This window comes from Sceloporus undulatus, chromosome 6 (genome assembly GCF_019175285.1).
Source record: "Sceloporus undulatus isolate JIND9_A2432 ecotype Alabama chromosome 6, SceUnd_v1.1, whole genome shotgun sequence".
Taxonomy (NCBI): Eukaryota; Metazoa; Chordata; class Lepidosauria; order Squamata; family Phrynosomatidae; genus Sceloporus; species Sceloporus undulatus.
Genome location: NC_056527.1, coordinates 24,073,444 through 24,087,826, shown reverse-complemented (window position 1 = coordinate 24,087,826; position 14,383 = coordinate 24,073,444). Strand labels below are relative to the sequence as shown.

Genomic DNA, 14,383 nt, shown 5'->3' with positions numbered 1-14,383 from the left:
TTAAGTTTAATAGGGAATAGGTCTGCCTGGGTTGTGTTTTCCCCCGTTTCCTTCCTTCAATGCCAAGATCACAGGTGCGGGGTGGCACGCTGAATGATCCGCCTGATTTTTGCCAAGCTCAAGGGCCCTTCTCTGGGCCTTGCAGGCAGGGAGGGAGGGGGGAAGGGGGGCACATTATGTCTTTTTCATTGGGAGCCTTACTTTTAAGGCTGACAAAAGAGGAGGAGGGAAAGGGGGGCCGAGGAGGGCCTGGCCAAGCCCAGGAGACGCGCAGAGCTGCCTCCAGAAAGAGCCGCTGCAGCCGAGCGCGCTGAGCTTGGAGAGCTTGGAGGGTGCCCTCAAAGCCTCGCCTCTCAGGCCCCTAAAGAGCCCCCCTTGGCTCCGAGGACCCCCTCAATCCATGCCAGGGAACCCCAGAAAAGCCTCCGACAAGCCCCGGGCTGCTTTGGCTCTGGGCTGGGAGGGCCAGGCCCCTTTTTGGGCAGCTTGGCCAACCTGTCTGCCACCTCTCCAAGCCAGCGTTTGGGGAGGGTGCCCGCCTTGGGAGCGCGTCTGCGCCCTCCTCCTTTCCCCCGAACTTTGGGCTCCGGGGAACCTCGTGGCAACCCGGTTTTGGTCCTCAAGGGAAGGCGAGGCCCCCTGCCTCAGCCCCAGATCCTCTCTTCTTGCCCACAAGACCCTGGAGGCTCAGGGAGGGCTCTCCAAGGAAAGGTGCCCTCCTGGCCCTTGGCTCCGTTACGCATGGAGCTCTCCAAAGGGGACCACTAGAAAAGGGGCTGGCCTGAGGAAAGGGGGCGCGGGGCAAAGGGGTCTCGGGGGCTGAGGGGGGCCGGAGGGGGTGCCAAAGGGGTGGCCAACGCCTCTGCCCCCAGGACCACCCCCCGAGGAGGCAGCCAGAGGGAAAAGAAAGGCTCCCCCTGAAAGGAGCTGGGCTTCTGCCGTGCGCTCCTTGCTCGCTGCTCCATCCTGCGCTCAGGGCCTTCAGCTCGATGCCCAAAGGTGCCCAGGGAAAGGGGCCATGCCCCAGGCTCAGCCCAGACCTCCGGGTGCCAGTGGGGCTCGGGGCTCCTCTGGCTTCGCCTTCTCCTCCCGCCCCCAGCCCCTTCCCCTTGGCCTCTTTGCGCACCTGCTGGAGGCCACTTGTTGCGCAGAGCGCCAAAGGCGCGCTCAGCCTCCAGGGCCCCGGAGAGGCAGGCAGCCCTTTCCTTCCCAGCCAAAGGCCCCAAGCTGCCCTCCTGCTCTGGGCCCTGGCTTCAGGGGGCGGGGGACCCTGACCCCCCCCTTTGGGGCAATGGCAGCTCTGTGGGCCTCAGCCCCTGCTCCAAGCAGTCCTTCGGGGGTGAAAGGAATGGGGGACAAGGGAAGGGTTTGGGAAGGAATGGGGGCAGAGGAAGGATTGGGGAGGATCTGGGAAGACATAGGGACAGCAGGGAAGGATTGGGTAGGAGGATTTAGTAGGATTTGAGAAAAATGGGCGCAGGGCAAGGATTGGGTTGGAGGATTTGGCAAGGAATGGAGGACAAGAGGGAAGGATTTGGTAGGATTTGGTAAGAAATGCGAGAAAGACATGGTAGGAGGATTTGGTAGGTTCTGGGAAGAAATAGAGGGACAGAGGCAGGATTTGGGAGGATCCAGGAAGACATAGGAACAGGGGTGAAGGATTGGGTAGGAGGATTTGGAAAGAAATGGGCACAAGGCAAGGATTTGATTGGAAGAGTTGGCAAGGAATGTGAACAGGGGGGGAAGGATGTGGTTGGAGGATTTGGTAAGAAATGGAGGACGGGGGAAGGGTTTGTTAGGATTTGGTAGCATTTGGTTAGAAATGCAAGGGAGAACATAGGAGGAGTTCGGTAGGATTTGGGAACCGGGGAAAGATGTGGTTGGAGGCTTTGGCAGGGTTTGGGAAGAAATGGAGGACAGAGGGAAGGGTTTGGTTGGAGGATATGGTAGGATTTTATAAGAAATGGAGACAGGGGAAAGACAGGATTTGGAGGATTTGGCTGGAGGATCTGGTAGGATTTCGTAAGAAATGGAGACAGGGGGTTCTGGCCCCACTTTCTTTTCATTCGAAATTAAGAGAAATTCCTCCCGTGTGATAAACTCCAGGGGAAGGACTTGGTACGATTTGGGGAGAGGGGAAGGATTTGGTCTGGCCAGGGGAGGAACTCGCCCTCCATCAAAAGGAGCCAAAGCAATGGTCGATTTGTCCAGTTTCTGGAACACCTTTGGAAAAACTCTGTTTCCCACCCAGTTGAATTCCAGTTTCTTGACGCACAAGCCAAGGCAGACTAGGAAAGCAGAGTGTGGCCCATTTAAATTCCTTGCCAATTAAAGCGATCCTCTCTGGCTAGCTTGAACCATTCTCTCCTCCTGCTTGACTGGCAGCCTTGGAGGAACTCAAGAGCCTTTTTGGGGACAGAGGTCTGATGGGAGGAAGGAAGGAAGGAAGGAAGGAAGGAAGGAAGGAAGGAAGGAAGGAAGGAAGACAGGACGCTTTCCCTGTGCAGTTCTGCCTAAATGGAGCAGACAGACAGGACAAATCCCAGGGGAAAACCAAGAAATACTTGGGAACCAGCAAAAGCCAAAAGTTTGCCTGGCCACCCCTTTCTTCTCTCTGGCAAAGATCTGCTGAAGGACCTTTCCATTAGGAACGACCCATTTTCACATTAGGGCTTCCATTTTAAGGAGGAAGTTCAATGACTTTTAGCTTTTAGGCTAGATTTGGGCCTATATGAACTTTTGGATGGTTTTAGCTTTGTGAAGCAGTGCCATCTATTTGGAATGTATCTGATCTCTGCATCCATTTTAAGGAGGAAGTTCTGTCATGATGACAATTAGGTTTTAGGCTAGTTTGGGGCCTATATGAACTTTTAGATAATTTTAGCTTTGTGAAGTAAGGTAATCTATTTGTAACGTATCTGAGTTTTGTGTTTTATTTAGTTTGATTTGAACGTGTACGAATGATGGTTTTGGATGCTTTTACCTTTGGAATGCAGTGTACTGTAGTATCTTTGTAATGCATCTGGTTTGGGGTTTTTACTTGGTTTCTTTTTTTGTAATGACTGGTGCTACACCAGTAGTTCCCAAATTTTGTTTCTCCAGATGTTTTGGAATTCAGCTACCAGAATTCCTGATTGTTGGCCAAGCTTGCTGGAGCTTCTTGGAACTGAAACTCAAAACATCTGGAGGACCAAAGTTTGGGAATCACTGTGCTACAAAAATAATTTTGCTTATTTAGGTCCAAAACACACTGTGGAAATAATCAAGCTCCAGATCCCTTTAACTGCCCAGGCTGAGGGTTGGGGAATCCTGGGAATTGTACTTTATTGTGGCACCACAGCTCTCTGACAGAGAAGGCTAAATGTCCCTCAGGATTACAGTTCCCAAAATTCCCTAGCATTGAGCCAGGGCAGGTAAACTGGATTATTGTTGCAGTGTGTTTGGGAGCTTAATTAGGTTGGGGAAAAAGTAATTTGGGAGGTTGTCCTGTGGGAAGCAGCTCCTTTGGCTAAGAGCTCAGTGAGCACCCACCAGAAGCTTCCAAAAAAAAAAAAAATCCCTCTGTCTTTCTCATCGCAATGAATGAAAACTGCTACTATTACTACTACTACTACTACTACTACTACTACTACTACTACTACTAATAATAATAATAATAAAGTGAATCATTGTTGTCAAAGTGGATGAGGCTGGAAAGAAAAAAGAAGGCAAACAAAAAAGAAGAAGAATTAGGGAGGGGGGACGTTGCTCCCCTAAACCAAAAGACACTCCCCCTTGCAAACCTGTCTTGGAAATGGGTCGATTTTTGCAGGTGTGGAGAGCCAGCTAACAGCCATTGCTGAGCCGTGAGTGTGTGCCGCTCCTCCAGGGCGGCCAGTGTGACAGGGACAGCTGGCTCGGTTGCCCCTGTGAAACCCCCCCTGCAAGGACCATACGCAGCGACAGTGACCTTTCTGCAGGGGGACGCCTTTGACTGAATTAGTCACAAAGACCTCTTGCTAGGACTTTTGTTCCTCGCCCAAAGCCCAGAGGGATGGCGTTTAATAGGAGAAGGATGCTCCCCAGCTTTCTCCTGCTCCTCCAAGAAATATGACCAGTCTAATTTCTCTTCCCCAGGGGCTCTCTACCTCCCTTCCTCCCAGATTGCATCTGCATTGGAGCAAGGTTCCAGTTGGAGACCCCTTTAACTGCCATAGCTCCATGCTATGGAATTCTGGGATGTGTCACATCCCGGAATTCCATAGCATGGAGCCATGGCAGTTAAAGGGGTCTCCAACTGGAACCTTGCTCCAATGCAGATGCAAGAAGATCAAGAACTGAGCCTTTTGGTACCTCGCCTTCCCACTCCAAAAAGACCCCCCCTCTCTGGGCGACTTATCCTTTTTCTCCATCGGACAATCCTTGGAGATGCATCATGTCCCTGACTTGATAGATGAGCCCCAAGGCGGCGGGGCCCTTCCCAAGGTCAAGTTGAAGACCCTGTTTGGTGTTTAACTCAAGTTTGGTTAACGTCCCTAACATGCCCTCCTGTTCACTGGCCTCTTGTCCTGGAAAGGGGATCCCCTCCAAACTTTTTATCTCATTGATGTCTCTCTTTTAAGGCTTTGGGTTTTTGGTTTTGGCGGGGGGGGGGAGAGGGGAAGACTCGGTGGTGGGTTTTAAGGGAGGAAGAAAAGGAAATATCGGGTCTCCAAGAAAAGCGGAGCACTCTGGCACTTGGAAGGAGAAAGGGTCCTGGAAATGCTCCCCAAGTTTTCTGGACCCAGGATGGACTTGTCTCCTTTGGCAAAAGGACCAACTTTTATTCTCTCTTTGGCAAAGGGACCAACTTTGCACTTTCCTTCCCGATGGAAGAGATCAACTTTTATTCTCTCCTTAGGTAAAGGACCAACGTTTGTTCTTAGGCAAAGGGATCAACTTTTCCCTCTTTCCTTGCTGGCTGTGCACACTGAGGGCCCTCTGTCTCCAAAGCGCCTTGGACCGCTTCTCTTTTTACCAATCCAAATCTGGTTTGGGGCAGAGACAACGGTGGACTGCAAAGATTGCTAGAGGTTTCATTAAAAAAAAAAATACTAGCCTTGAACCTGTTGTGCCAAAGTCTCTTTGAACTTCCCTTGGCCGGGGCTTTTTTCTTCTTCTTTCTTTTCTTTGCAGACTGGTGTAACTGTTCCTCAGGCTTTCCCCGACTGCTTCCTCTCTCTCTCTCTCTCTCTCTCTTTGCCTGGGAGATGATTGATATTTGTTATTCAGGCCAACTTTTTATTTACCTTGCACACACACACACACACACACACACACAAGGTTTCGAGGGAGGGGACAGAGGACCCAGTGTGATAAATTGCAGCTATGCAAATCCCATTGAATGGCTGTGTAAGTGTGTCTCGCTGGAGCTGAATGAGGCCTTGCAAAAGTCGGTCTGTGCGCACTCAGGACCCCAGGAAGCTGATCAAAGCCCCCATTCTCTTTCATCCCCAGTCTTCTTTTTCTTCTTCTTCTTCTCCAAACGATTTCGATACAATATGTTTCCATGATGCCCTTAATGGGTTCAGGACACAGCCCTCATTACAACCTGGCTCGTTCTGGCCGACCCTTTTGTTCAGAGGCGGAAAGTTAAAGCGAGCGAAAGGGGGACTTTGGAGAGAGATGGGGAGCGAGGGCGCAGCGCTGCTCTTGCCAGCTTTTCTGCAATGCAAAAGCATGCGTCATTTTTCACCAGCTCCTGTCTCCAGATCCTCAAAAGGCAAACTATGAAACTGGCTTGGCCTCCTCTGACATTAATTACATCGCTGTCCAGGCGATCTGTTTTTTCCTATTATATGCATTTCTCAGCAGGGAATTTTTTCTTCTTCTCTTTTTTGGGGGCATTATTTTGCCACTCTTTTATTTATTTATTTTGCAGCTGCCAGTTAAACTATGAATACATTTTGTGTGTGTGTTTTTAAAAAAAAAAACCCTGACATGGGAGGGGAGGCATAAGAGGGAACGTTGCATGCCCTTCCTGTGCACTTTTCCATGTAAAGGTTTCGATAGCTATGGAGGCGCCATGTTTCGGAAGAAGAGGGATCTGTGAGTCCTTTTAACAAGCTAGAATTAGTTTTTTGAAAATAATCTTGTTTCAGTTTATGGTAAGTTGACTTGATATGGCCTGTCAGTTCCTCCTGTTGAGGTGGCATGAGCTGTACACCGCTGTGATCTATGGAATAGCGGTATATAAATAAATTTTATTATTATTATTAAAATGGCCTTTCCTAAGGATAGTAGCAAAAAGTCCCACATCTAGAATCCCAAATTTTAGCCTCAATTTTTAACTCCCCTTGCAAAAATGGGTGGCATGCCTGGAACTAAACTGCAATTGCCCACCTTTCAGTTCCTCATTTCATAGTGCTACACCATATGATGCCAGGTATGTGGGAAGCAGCCGTCACAAAATAATATAATATACTGGAGAGTTCGTTTTGCTGTTAAATGAGGTACAATGCTATTTGGCATAATCACACATGCTTCTTGCTTTGTAGATCCATTGGGAATTGGTGGCTGGTGAGTCACTGGGGCAGTGAATCCACTCTGGGGTTTAGTCTAGAAGAGCTATGCAAGGTGGCCAACTTTTTGCAGGGCTTGAGTCTAGCCATTTGGATAGTTGCTATAAAATCTAGGCTAAAATATGGAGCAGATTCATCACCCCAACGAGGCGGAAAGTGGCGGAAAGTACTAGCAGCCACTGTCAAGATCTCTAGATCTTTTCATCAGGCATGTTGCTATAAGGTGAGAACATTTTGTCCGATGAAGAGCTTTGGAGACCTCTAAAAAGCTTGCACGTATTCTTGCATTGTTTTGGCTGGCCTCATAAAGCTCTTGTCCTAATACGGCCTTTGGCCTAAGTCTCTCTGTCTCTGCACAAATTCCTTGGATGAAGGCAAAGTCACAGTCTTGAATGGCCCTGCAGCGGATCAAGCGCTCACTTGCTCCTTTGGGCATTTCTGCTGCTGGTGCTTCTCAAAGGAAACCCATCAGCTCAATTGCTCTGGTGGGTATCGCTAGTGAGGACATTTGTTGCTGAGGTTGATTGGTTGGTGGGGAAAAATGGCTGGCAGCCAGTTCTGGGAAGGATTCCAGCCCTGACTCCGATTAACCCTCTCTGGTGAAACTCTGCTGGAAACCAACTCACCAGCCATTGCCATTAATCTACTTACTAATTAAGCCAATTCATTTCTAAAGGAGGAAAAAATCCTTTCTTTGGCCCAAGTGATGGGAGGAAATTTGAAAGAAGCGCCAAACTGTGTAACTGTAATTCAGCCAGGGGACTGCTAAAACAAGCTTGTTGATATATAGCTGGAGACTGAAACCAAGTTTCTAGGGCAACAATCCTTTGGAAGCGCTGTGGCACACAGAACAGAAGGAACAGTGGAAGCCTGAATGGTAGGGGTTGCCTTTAGCCATTGTGTGAATGGGGTTAAGGAAAACATCTCTCCCACCCCACCCACAAGCACGCTGCTTCTGAACATTTCCCTGCTGATTCCAAGGTGGGAAGTAAGGCTGGGGTGGAGGGAATAGCAAAATGTATGCTTCAGAGATACCTTTCTTTGGACTAACCAAAATGTTACAAAAATGTGCAAACTTTGGATGTCTCCAGAGCTCTTCATCAGGCTAGGCAATAATAAAAAAGAGGAAACATGCACAGTTCTATGGCAGTTTGACTCATCCTAATTAAAGGCCTAAATACCCTAAAGGTATCAGATCCCACCTGATCTTGGATGCTAAGCAGAGCCAGCCTGGAGATTGGAGACTGCCAACAAATTCTAGGTTATATTTAAAAGTAAGAAACCACTTCTGATTATTCCATGTCTAAGAAAACCCTATGTAATGCATGGTGTCACCATAAATTAACTGGTGACTTGTAGACACACACACACACTAAAAATAGTTGTCAACTGAACATATTGTTATTGCTGCTTTTTCTTGCACCAGCATGGTTTTATGCTTTTAAAGAGAAAATCACAGGACAGTCACAGAAAAGTGACGGGTTTTTACAAAGTGGATATTAAAAAAATCAACACTGTACAATTGGACTGTAATGAGAATAAGGTAAAGATGGCTAAGGGTTAAAAAAGCCACTTTTGAGATGAAAGTTCTTGTCTCAGTTGCATGTGACAGCTGATACCTCTGATTTGGTTTGGAAGGAGGGATGGTTGCTGTTGAGGGAATGTCAGGGCTGAGGGGCATTATTGTTATCACCACTTTGTAGGCTCAAGAGTAGACTTGGGGTGGGGTGTCTTTACCTTGGAAGAAAGCTCCGAAATTAAATTAAGCCCTGGTGTTTAATTTAAATCAAGCCCTGGTGCCTAATCTGTCTTCTATCTACCAGTCATCTTGTCATTCTTTGCTAAAGCAGGGATGGATAACCTCTGGTCCTTTAGATGTTGCAGGACCCCAGCTCTCATCAGCCCTAGACAGCATGGCTAATGAGCAAGGATGGCAGAAGTTTGAGTCCAGCATCATTTGAAAAAATAACCTGGAGTTTTGTTTTTGGGTTTTGTTTTTTTTTTTGTCTCTGTAGTACAGCAAAGGAAAGTAGCTCAAGGCAAAATTCATGCTTTACATTTAGAAAATCCTAGGTTGAGCTCCAGGTAGGGCATCTTCACGTAGGGCTGGAGAAGACCTTTGTCTAAGTCTTTGGAAAGCCTTATCCCATTTGTTGCTCACAGGAGGTGATATATTACAAATTTAACCATCTGAGCATAGCTCATAACTGAATTTATTTACATCATGGGATGTAAAGGGAGCCATAGTCTGATGACAGGTTTCACACCGCAGAGAAACACTAGGTAGACTGTATTTAACTACTCAGATCAAGTGCAAGGAATCTATGGCTTTCTAGAGTATGATGGGCTCCAGCTTTCATCATCCATGACTATTGGCCATGCAGACTAGACTGGTGGGAATTGGAGTCCAATAACTTCTGAAGGGTCACACAAGTTCCTTATCCCTGAAATATATCAACGTACCCATAAAGGCACCAGATCCCATCTGATCTTGGAAGCTAAGCAGGGTCAGCCCTTGTTAATACTTGGATGGGAGACTGCCAATGAATATCAGGTGCTATATTTCAGATAAAGCATTGACAAAACTGCCTCTTAGTATTCCTTGTTTAAGAAAATCATATGAAATTTATGGGGTTGCCATAAGTCAACAGGTGGTTTAAAGGCATGTGTGCACACACACAAACATATGATTGTTTTTGAAGAAGTGGATTGATATCCAGCAAAGATAATGTTGAAATAAATCAGTTAATCTCAAAGGTGTTGCTTGATTCTTTCTTTGCCATTTTATGGCATTATATTTCATTTTATACTGTAACCGCAAGCAGTTATATTGTAAATAACTCAGAGGGATGTGTCTACGTTACTACTTTATTGAATGCCACTTGCGACTTAAAGAAGTCAATACCTAGTTTTCCAGTGGGGATGGCCAAACCTACAAGCCAAGTGTGTGAAAGTGCAGAAACTGTTGACCTCCCAGCTCCATAATTGGGAAACTTAACCAGGAAAGTGCTGGAATCAGGAGGGATGATTTTCCAGGGCAGCCTCAGAGAGAGAAAGCATCCTTTCCAGGTGGCCTAGCAAGATGTGGCAATGGATCTCCTCTTCCTCTTCTCTCAGCAGGTGATCAAAGTGTAGAAGAAAGGGGTGATGGCAGTGATGAAGATTCCTCAAAGTCTTCCTCTTCTGCAGACTCTGAAGTAGAGAAAAGGAGAAAAAAAAAAACCAGTGAACAGGCAAGACCCATTAGGTATCCCTGGCCCAGCAGGGATTCAAAACATGGTCTCCAGAGTAAAAAACCATGCCAGGGTAATTGACAGCAGTAACTGAGCAGATTAGTAAAATTACTGCTGAAGGCCTACTGCCTGTGAAATGCCGAGAAATCCAGATTAAAAAAGGTAGTACTTTCCTATCCTTGGAATGAAGAGTGTAGATGCAAAAAAGAGAGTATCCCTGTACTTTTAATAGCTGTGTACAAGAGAGAATTTCCAAAGTTGGAGGTTATAATCAGAGATGTTGTGCAACACAGTGATTAAGAGACTCAGGTCAGAACTACTGTACTTTAGTAGTTGAACTTATTTCCACAGTTACAGGACAGTGGCAAGGGAAGGTACACAGAATCTTCCAGCTTTGCACAGCCTATGTCTCCACTGCCTTACTTACTTCACAACTGCTACACCTGTGGCCTCTTCTTTCCAGTCACCACCACCTATACTACTGTAGCTATACTGATGTAATGCAACAATCGGATTCTGGCATAAGATTGCAGTTCTGTACAACTGTCCTGGCAGCAAACCGCACTGAATTCAATAGAGCTTACATGCACATGCAGTTGCATACCTCTGGATAAAGGCATGTAGAAGAGACTCCAATCCTATACATATTTATTTGGGAAGAAGGTTCACCAAACTCATTGAAACCTATTTAGAGCAGGTTTCAATAGGATTATACAGTGAGCTACAAGTTAGGTCTGGGCTTTTGCTCTCACCTTTGCTATAAATTCAATAGGTAGCCTTAAGCATGCCATTCACACCCAAGTCTTCCCTTCCCTCAACCATCTAAAACATTTGGGGGGGGGGAGTAGATCCTTTGAAATACCAGAGATAATAGTATGCAAGGGGATCTTTTGAAACCATTGAGACTAACTATTTAGAAGTTGTAGCACAAGCTTTCGTAGACTTGGTCTCATGCATCTGAGGAAGTAGACCAAGTCTATGAAAGCTTATGCAACTTCTTCTACATAGTCTCAAAAGTACTACAAGGTCCACTTGCATACTGATATTCCAGACTATTATAGCTGTGACTCTGAATTCTACCCCAAGGATAATAGTGTCATAGCATACACACACAGGCTGCATGGGCACTGCAGAAATAATGCAGTTTGACACCACTAACAGCCATGGCTCAATGCTATGGAATACTGGGATTTGTAGTTTTGTGAGGCACCGGCCCTCTTTGGTCAGAGAAGGCTAAAGACCTTGTCATGGCAGTTAAAGCAATGTCAAACTCTTATTATTTCTGCGGTGCAGATGCAGCCAAAGACTGCATTCCTGTATACACTTGCCTAGGAATAATTTCCACTGAAGTCATTTGAGCTTACTTCTGAGTAGAAACATTTTGCTGTAAACCTGAGCTTAAACAATTAGGGTAAAATGCCCCATCTAGATCAGTGAAGTTTACATACAGGTCAAGTATTTAGAACTGGAATGAAAACCTGGGTTGTTTCATCTGTTATAAAATCCACACACAGGGAATGCTGCTATTAGGAATTTTATAAAGCAGAGCTTAAAATGCAGACAAGCAAAAGAGAATTTCAATGGACACTGATAACCTGATATATATACAGTGAAATAATGCTGTTAAGCCTTTGTCACTATTAAGAGCTGCATGAAAGGCAGAAATCCAGCAGGTGCAGTCTTCTGTCAATACACTTCCACAGTGGGAAAAGTTGCACTTGTTGAAATTCTGCTAGATACAGCTGTTCACAGAACAAAAATGTCTGTTAGGCTGAGAGGTGGGAAAAACGAACAGATGCATTGTGGAGCCAGGTGAAAATTCTTGGGCAGAAGGAAATGCCATAAAATAGAAGCTGATGCTCTTCCTTCACGTACCACGTTAATTTTCATGTTAGTTTTTATTCCAGCTACTGTGCAAACTTTTTCATTGTTCACCCACACAACACTGCTGTTGGTCTGCAAGGTGTTGCTGTGAGGCTAAGCGCTTGATCGGGGGACATCACAACCAAAGCCATTAGTGAAATATTGTTGTCCTGCTATGAACCTTCTGTTGTTTGGGAAGCGGGTGCCCACTGAATATCCTTATAAAATAACCTGTCTTTTTTGGGAAGTGGGACAAGCAAGCCTCTTACTCTTTGGAAGCTAGCCACAGCCTGCTGTTGAAAGCCCTGTGCTAACCATGTGGAACGTGCTGGATCCTGCACATCTGTAATGCCAACCCCTCTGTCCTGATTCAGAAAAACAACATAGATCATTTTATAATATGGCCATGCAATTACATTATTATGTGTAATTTTCACACACACACAAATATATATGTGAGTGCACTTGCATGTGTGTGCAGCTTATAAGTGGAGGAATAAAGAGGAGATATACATTATGCTAGAAATCAAGCCAGAAATCTCCCTGGAAGCCAAGATGACAAAACTGAGGATGTTGTACTTTGGACACATCATAAGAAGGCATGACTCATTGGGAAAAAAACAACAATGTTAGGAAAGGTAGAGGGAAATAGAAAGAGAGGAAGGCCACATGCTAGATGGATGGACTTTATTAGGGAGGTCACAGGTATGAGTTTGCAGGAACTAAGCAGAACAGTGGAGGACAGAGGGTCTTGAAGATGTTTCATCCATAGGGTTGTCATGGGTCGGGATGGACCTGAGGGCAGTTAACAACAACAACAAATGCATTATGCCCTTGAGAGCCAGTGTAGTGTAATGGTTTGAGCATTGGACTACAGCTATGGAGATCATGATTGATATCCCTGCTGGGCCATGGAAATCCACTGAGCAAGTCACACTTTCTCAGCCTCAGAGGAAGGCAAACCTCCTCTTAACAAATCCTACCAAGAAAACCCCATGATGCCATAAATTGGAAACAACTTGAAGGCACACTGAAACAATGCTAAACACACACACACAATTTCAACAAAATATTGTTCAGAGCACATAGAAGACCCCAATACAACTACCAGAATTATTTTCCTGAATATCTTGAAAAGACTTTTATGACAAAATATTTTTCAGGTGATAGGAACTGAAAGAAAGAAAATGTCAGTCTAGTTGAACTTTTAATAAATTAGCAGCATGCAGAAATGTATATGAAAGCAAAGGGAAAATGATTAAAGATTGTCATTACATAAGCTCTAAATAAGAGAATGTGATTATCATGTAATTCTGGAGAAATAGCCATTGCATACAATTATCATAAAGGAAACAGCAATAAAATAGAAAATCTGCAAACCAAGAATGAAACTTTGGACCTCTAAAAGCCGAGGATGACAAAATGAAACAGAGAAATAACAAGAGCAGCAGCAAATAATAGCACAAAGAGAAAAATTGGTTTCTTCACTGCAAGCCTCTGTTGAGTTTCATAGTAAAAACTGGATGCAACTATCCTAAAAAGACTAATGACATTTCACAGGTAATGCAATTTAGAAAGAAACATTTCCACGTTTTCTTTTCCAACAATGTGCATTTTTGTAAACTGCTATAAATTGCAATTCAAAAGCACTGATCTCACCATCCCCAATCATTTTTTATACTGATCAAATGAATGCAGATACTCCCCTTTGGGAGGGGCGACATGACATTTCACTTGGCAGTTCTAAACAGGTCACGGACCTTTCACAGACCCTAAGGCAGTGGGAGGGAGCGCTTTACGAAACCGTGTAACCAAATCAAACCAATGGTTACCCCCTTTCAATACCACTGGAATAGTTTGCACAATGCTTATTCACATAGCAGCAGAGAAACTGAAAGGATGGTCATCCAATGGAAATGTCTTTTCCTTTGTTTGAACTTAACAGTGCTAAAAAAAATACTAGAAAACAATTACATTTGGGAACAACAAAACCCCAAGAAAACACTGTACATATAATCAGCAGAGTGAGTACATTAGAGGCTGAGGTGAGCTTAGATGTTTTTAAGCAGTAATGCTGGCAATATGGAATTGTGTATGGACATTTATGGGAGATGTCGCTTTGTTTGAAGCCATAGGCACAAAGACACAACATGGCTGCCCTGGAGATGACCTATTGCTTTCAAGTTGCTTGAACACATCAGAATTTCCATTGTTAAGGTTGATTAATTGAAACTGATAAGTTACCATGAATAAAGATTGTTTTTCTGTTTAATGTGGTGGGCCTGATTTGGTAAATGCTTCATTCATGTAGCCTTGCAGTGCAGCATATGGGCAGAATTCATTCAGCATTGCAAACATACACAATTTATTATGCTTGTATGGTCACAGCCAAAAGGCCTTTCTAGTTTAATGTCAACGTCTGAATGAAAAATTCCATTTAAAGAGTCACTAGTAATGTTACATGTGAGTTTTGTCATTCAGCCTAACTTTTAAGCTCCTTTAAGCAAATTCCAATCACATATACTTAAAACGTTATATCCAAGAAAGAAGCAGATGAGAAAGGGTGAGTGGATACAGATTTTTCTTCAGAACAAGCAAACAATTAATCTGTAATGTTTGTAGATGTCTATGACAAAGGCACATGTTGTGGTCTGGTTTCACCCTGTGTCACATGCTGCTGATAAAGTTATCACTATAATGTTTCAATAAGATACTGTCACTGCAGCTCTGGAACCAGACATTCCTATG

The 14,383-nt window shown here is 44.9% G+C and overlaps 1 protein-coding gene across 1 annotated transcript in view; it reads right to left on the bottom strand.

Moving 5' to 3' along the window:
• Positions 1–9,387: 9,387 nt before the first annotated feature.
• The window catches only part of C6H10orf67 (chromosome 6 C10orf67 homolog), a 44,134-nt gene continuing 39,138 nt past the window's right edge, over positions 9,388–14,383 (bottom strand). Inside the window, exon 15 of the mRNA XM_042472956.1 lies at positions 9,388–9,731. Coding sequence (XP_042328890.1) covers positions 9,664–9,731 — 68 coding nt within the window. The 3' untranslated portion in view covers positions 9,388–9,663. The remainder of the gene's footprint in view (positions 9,732–14,383) is intronic.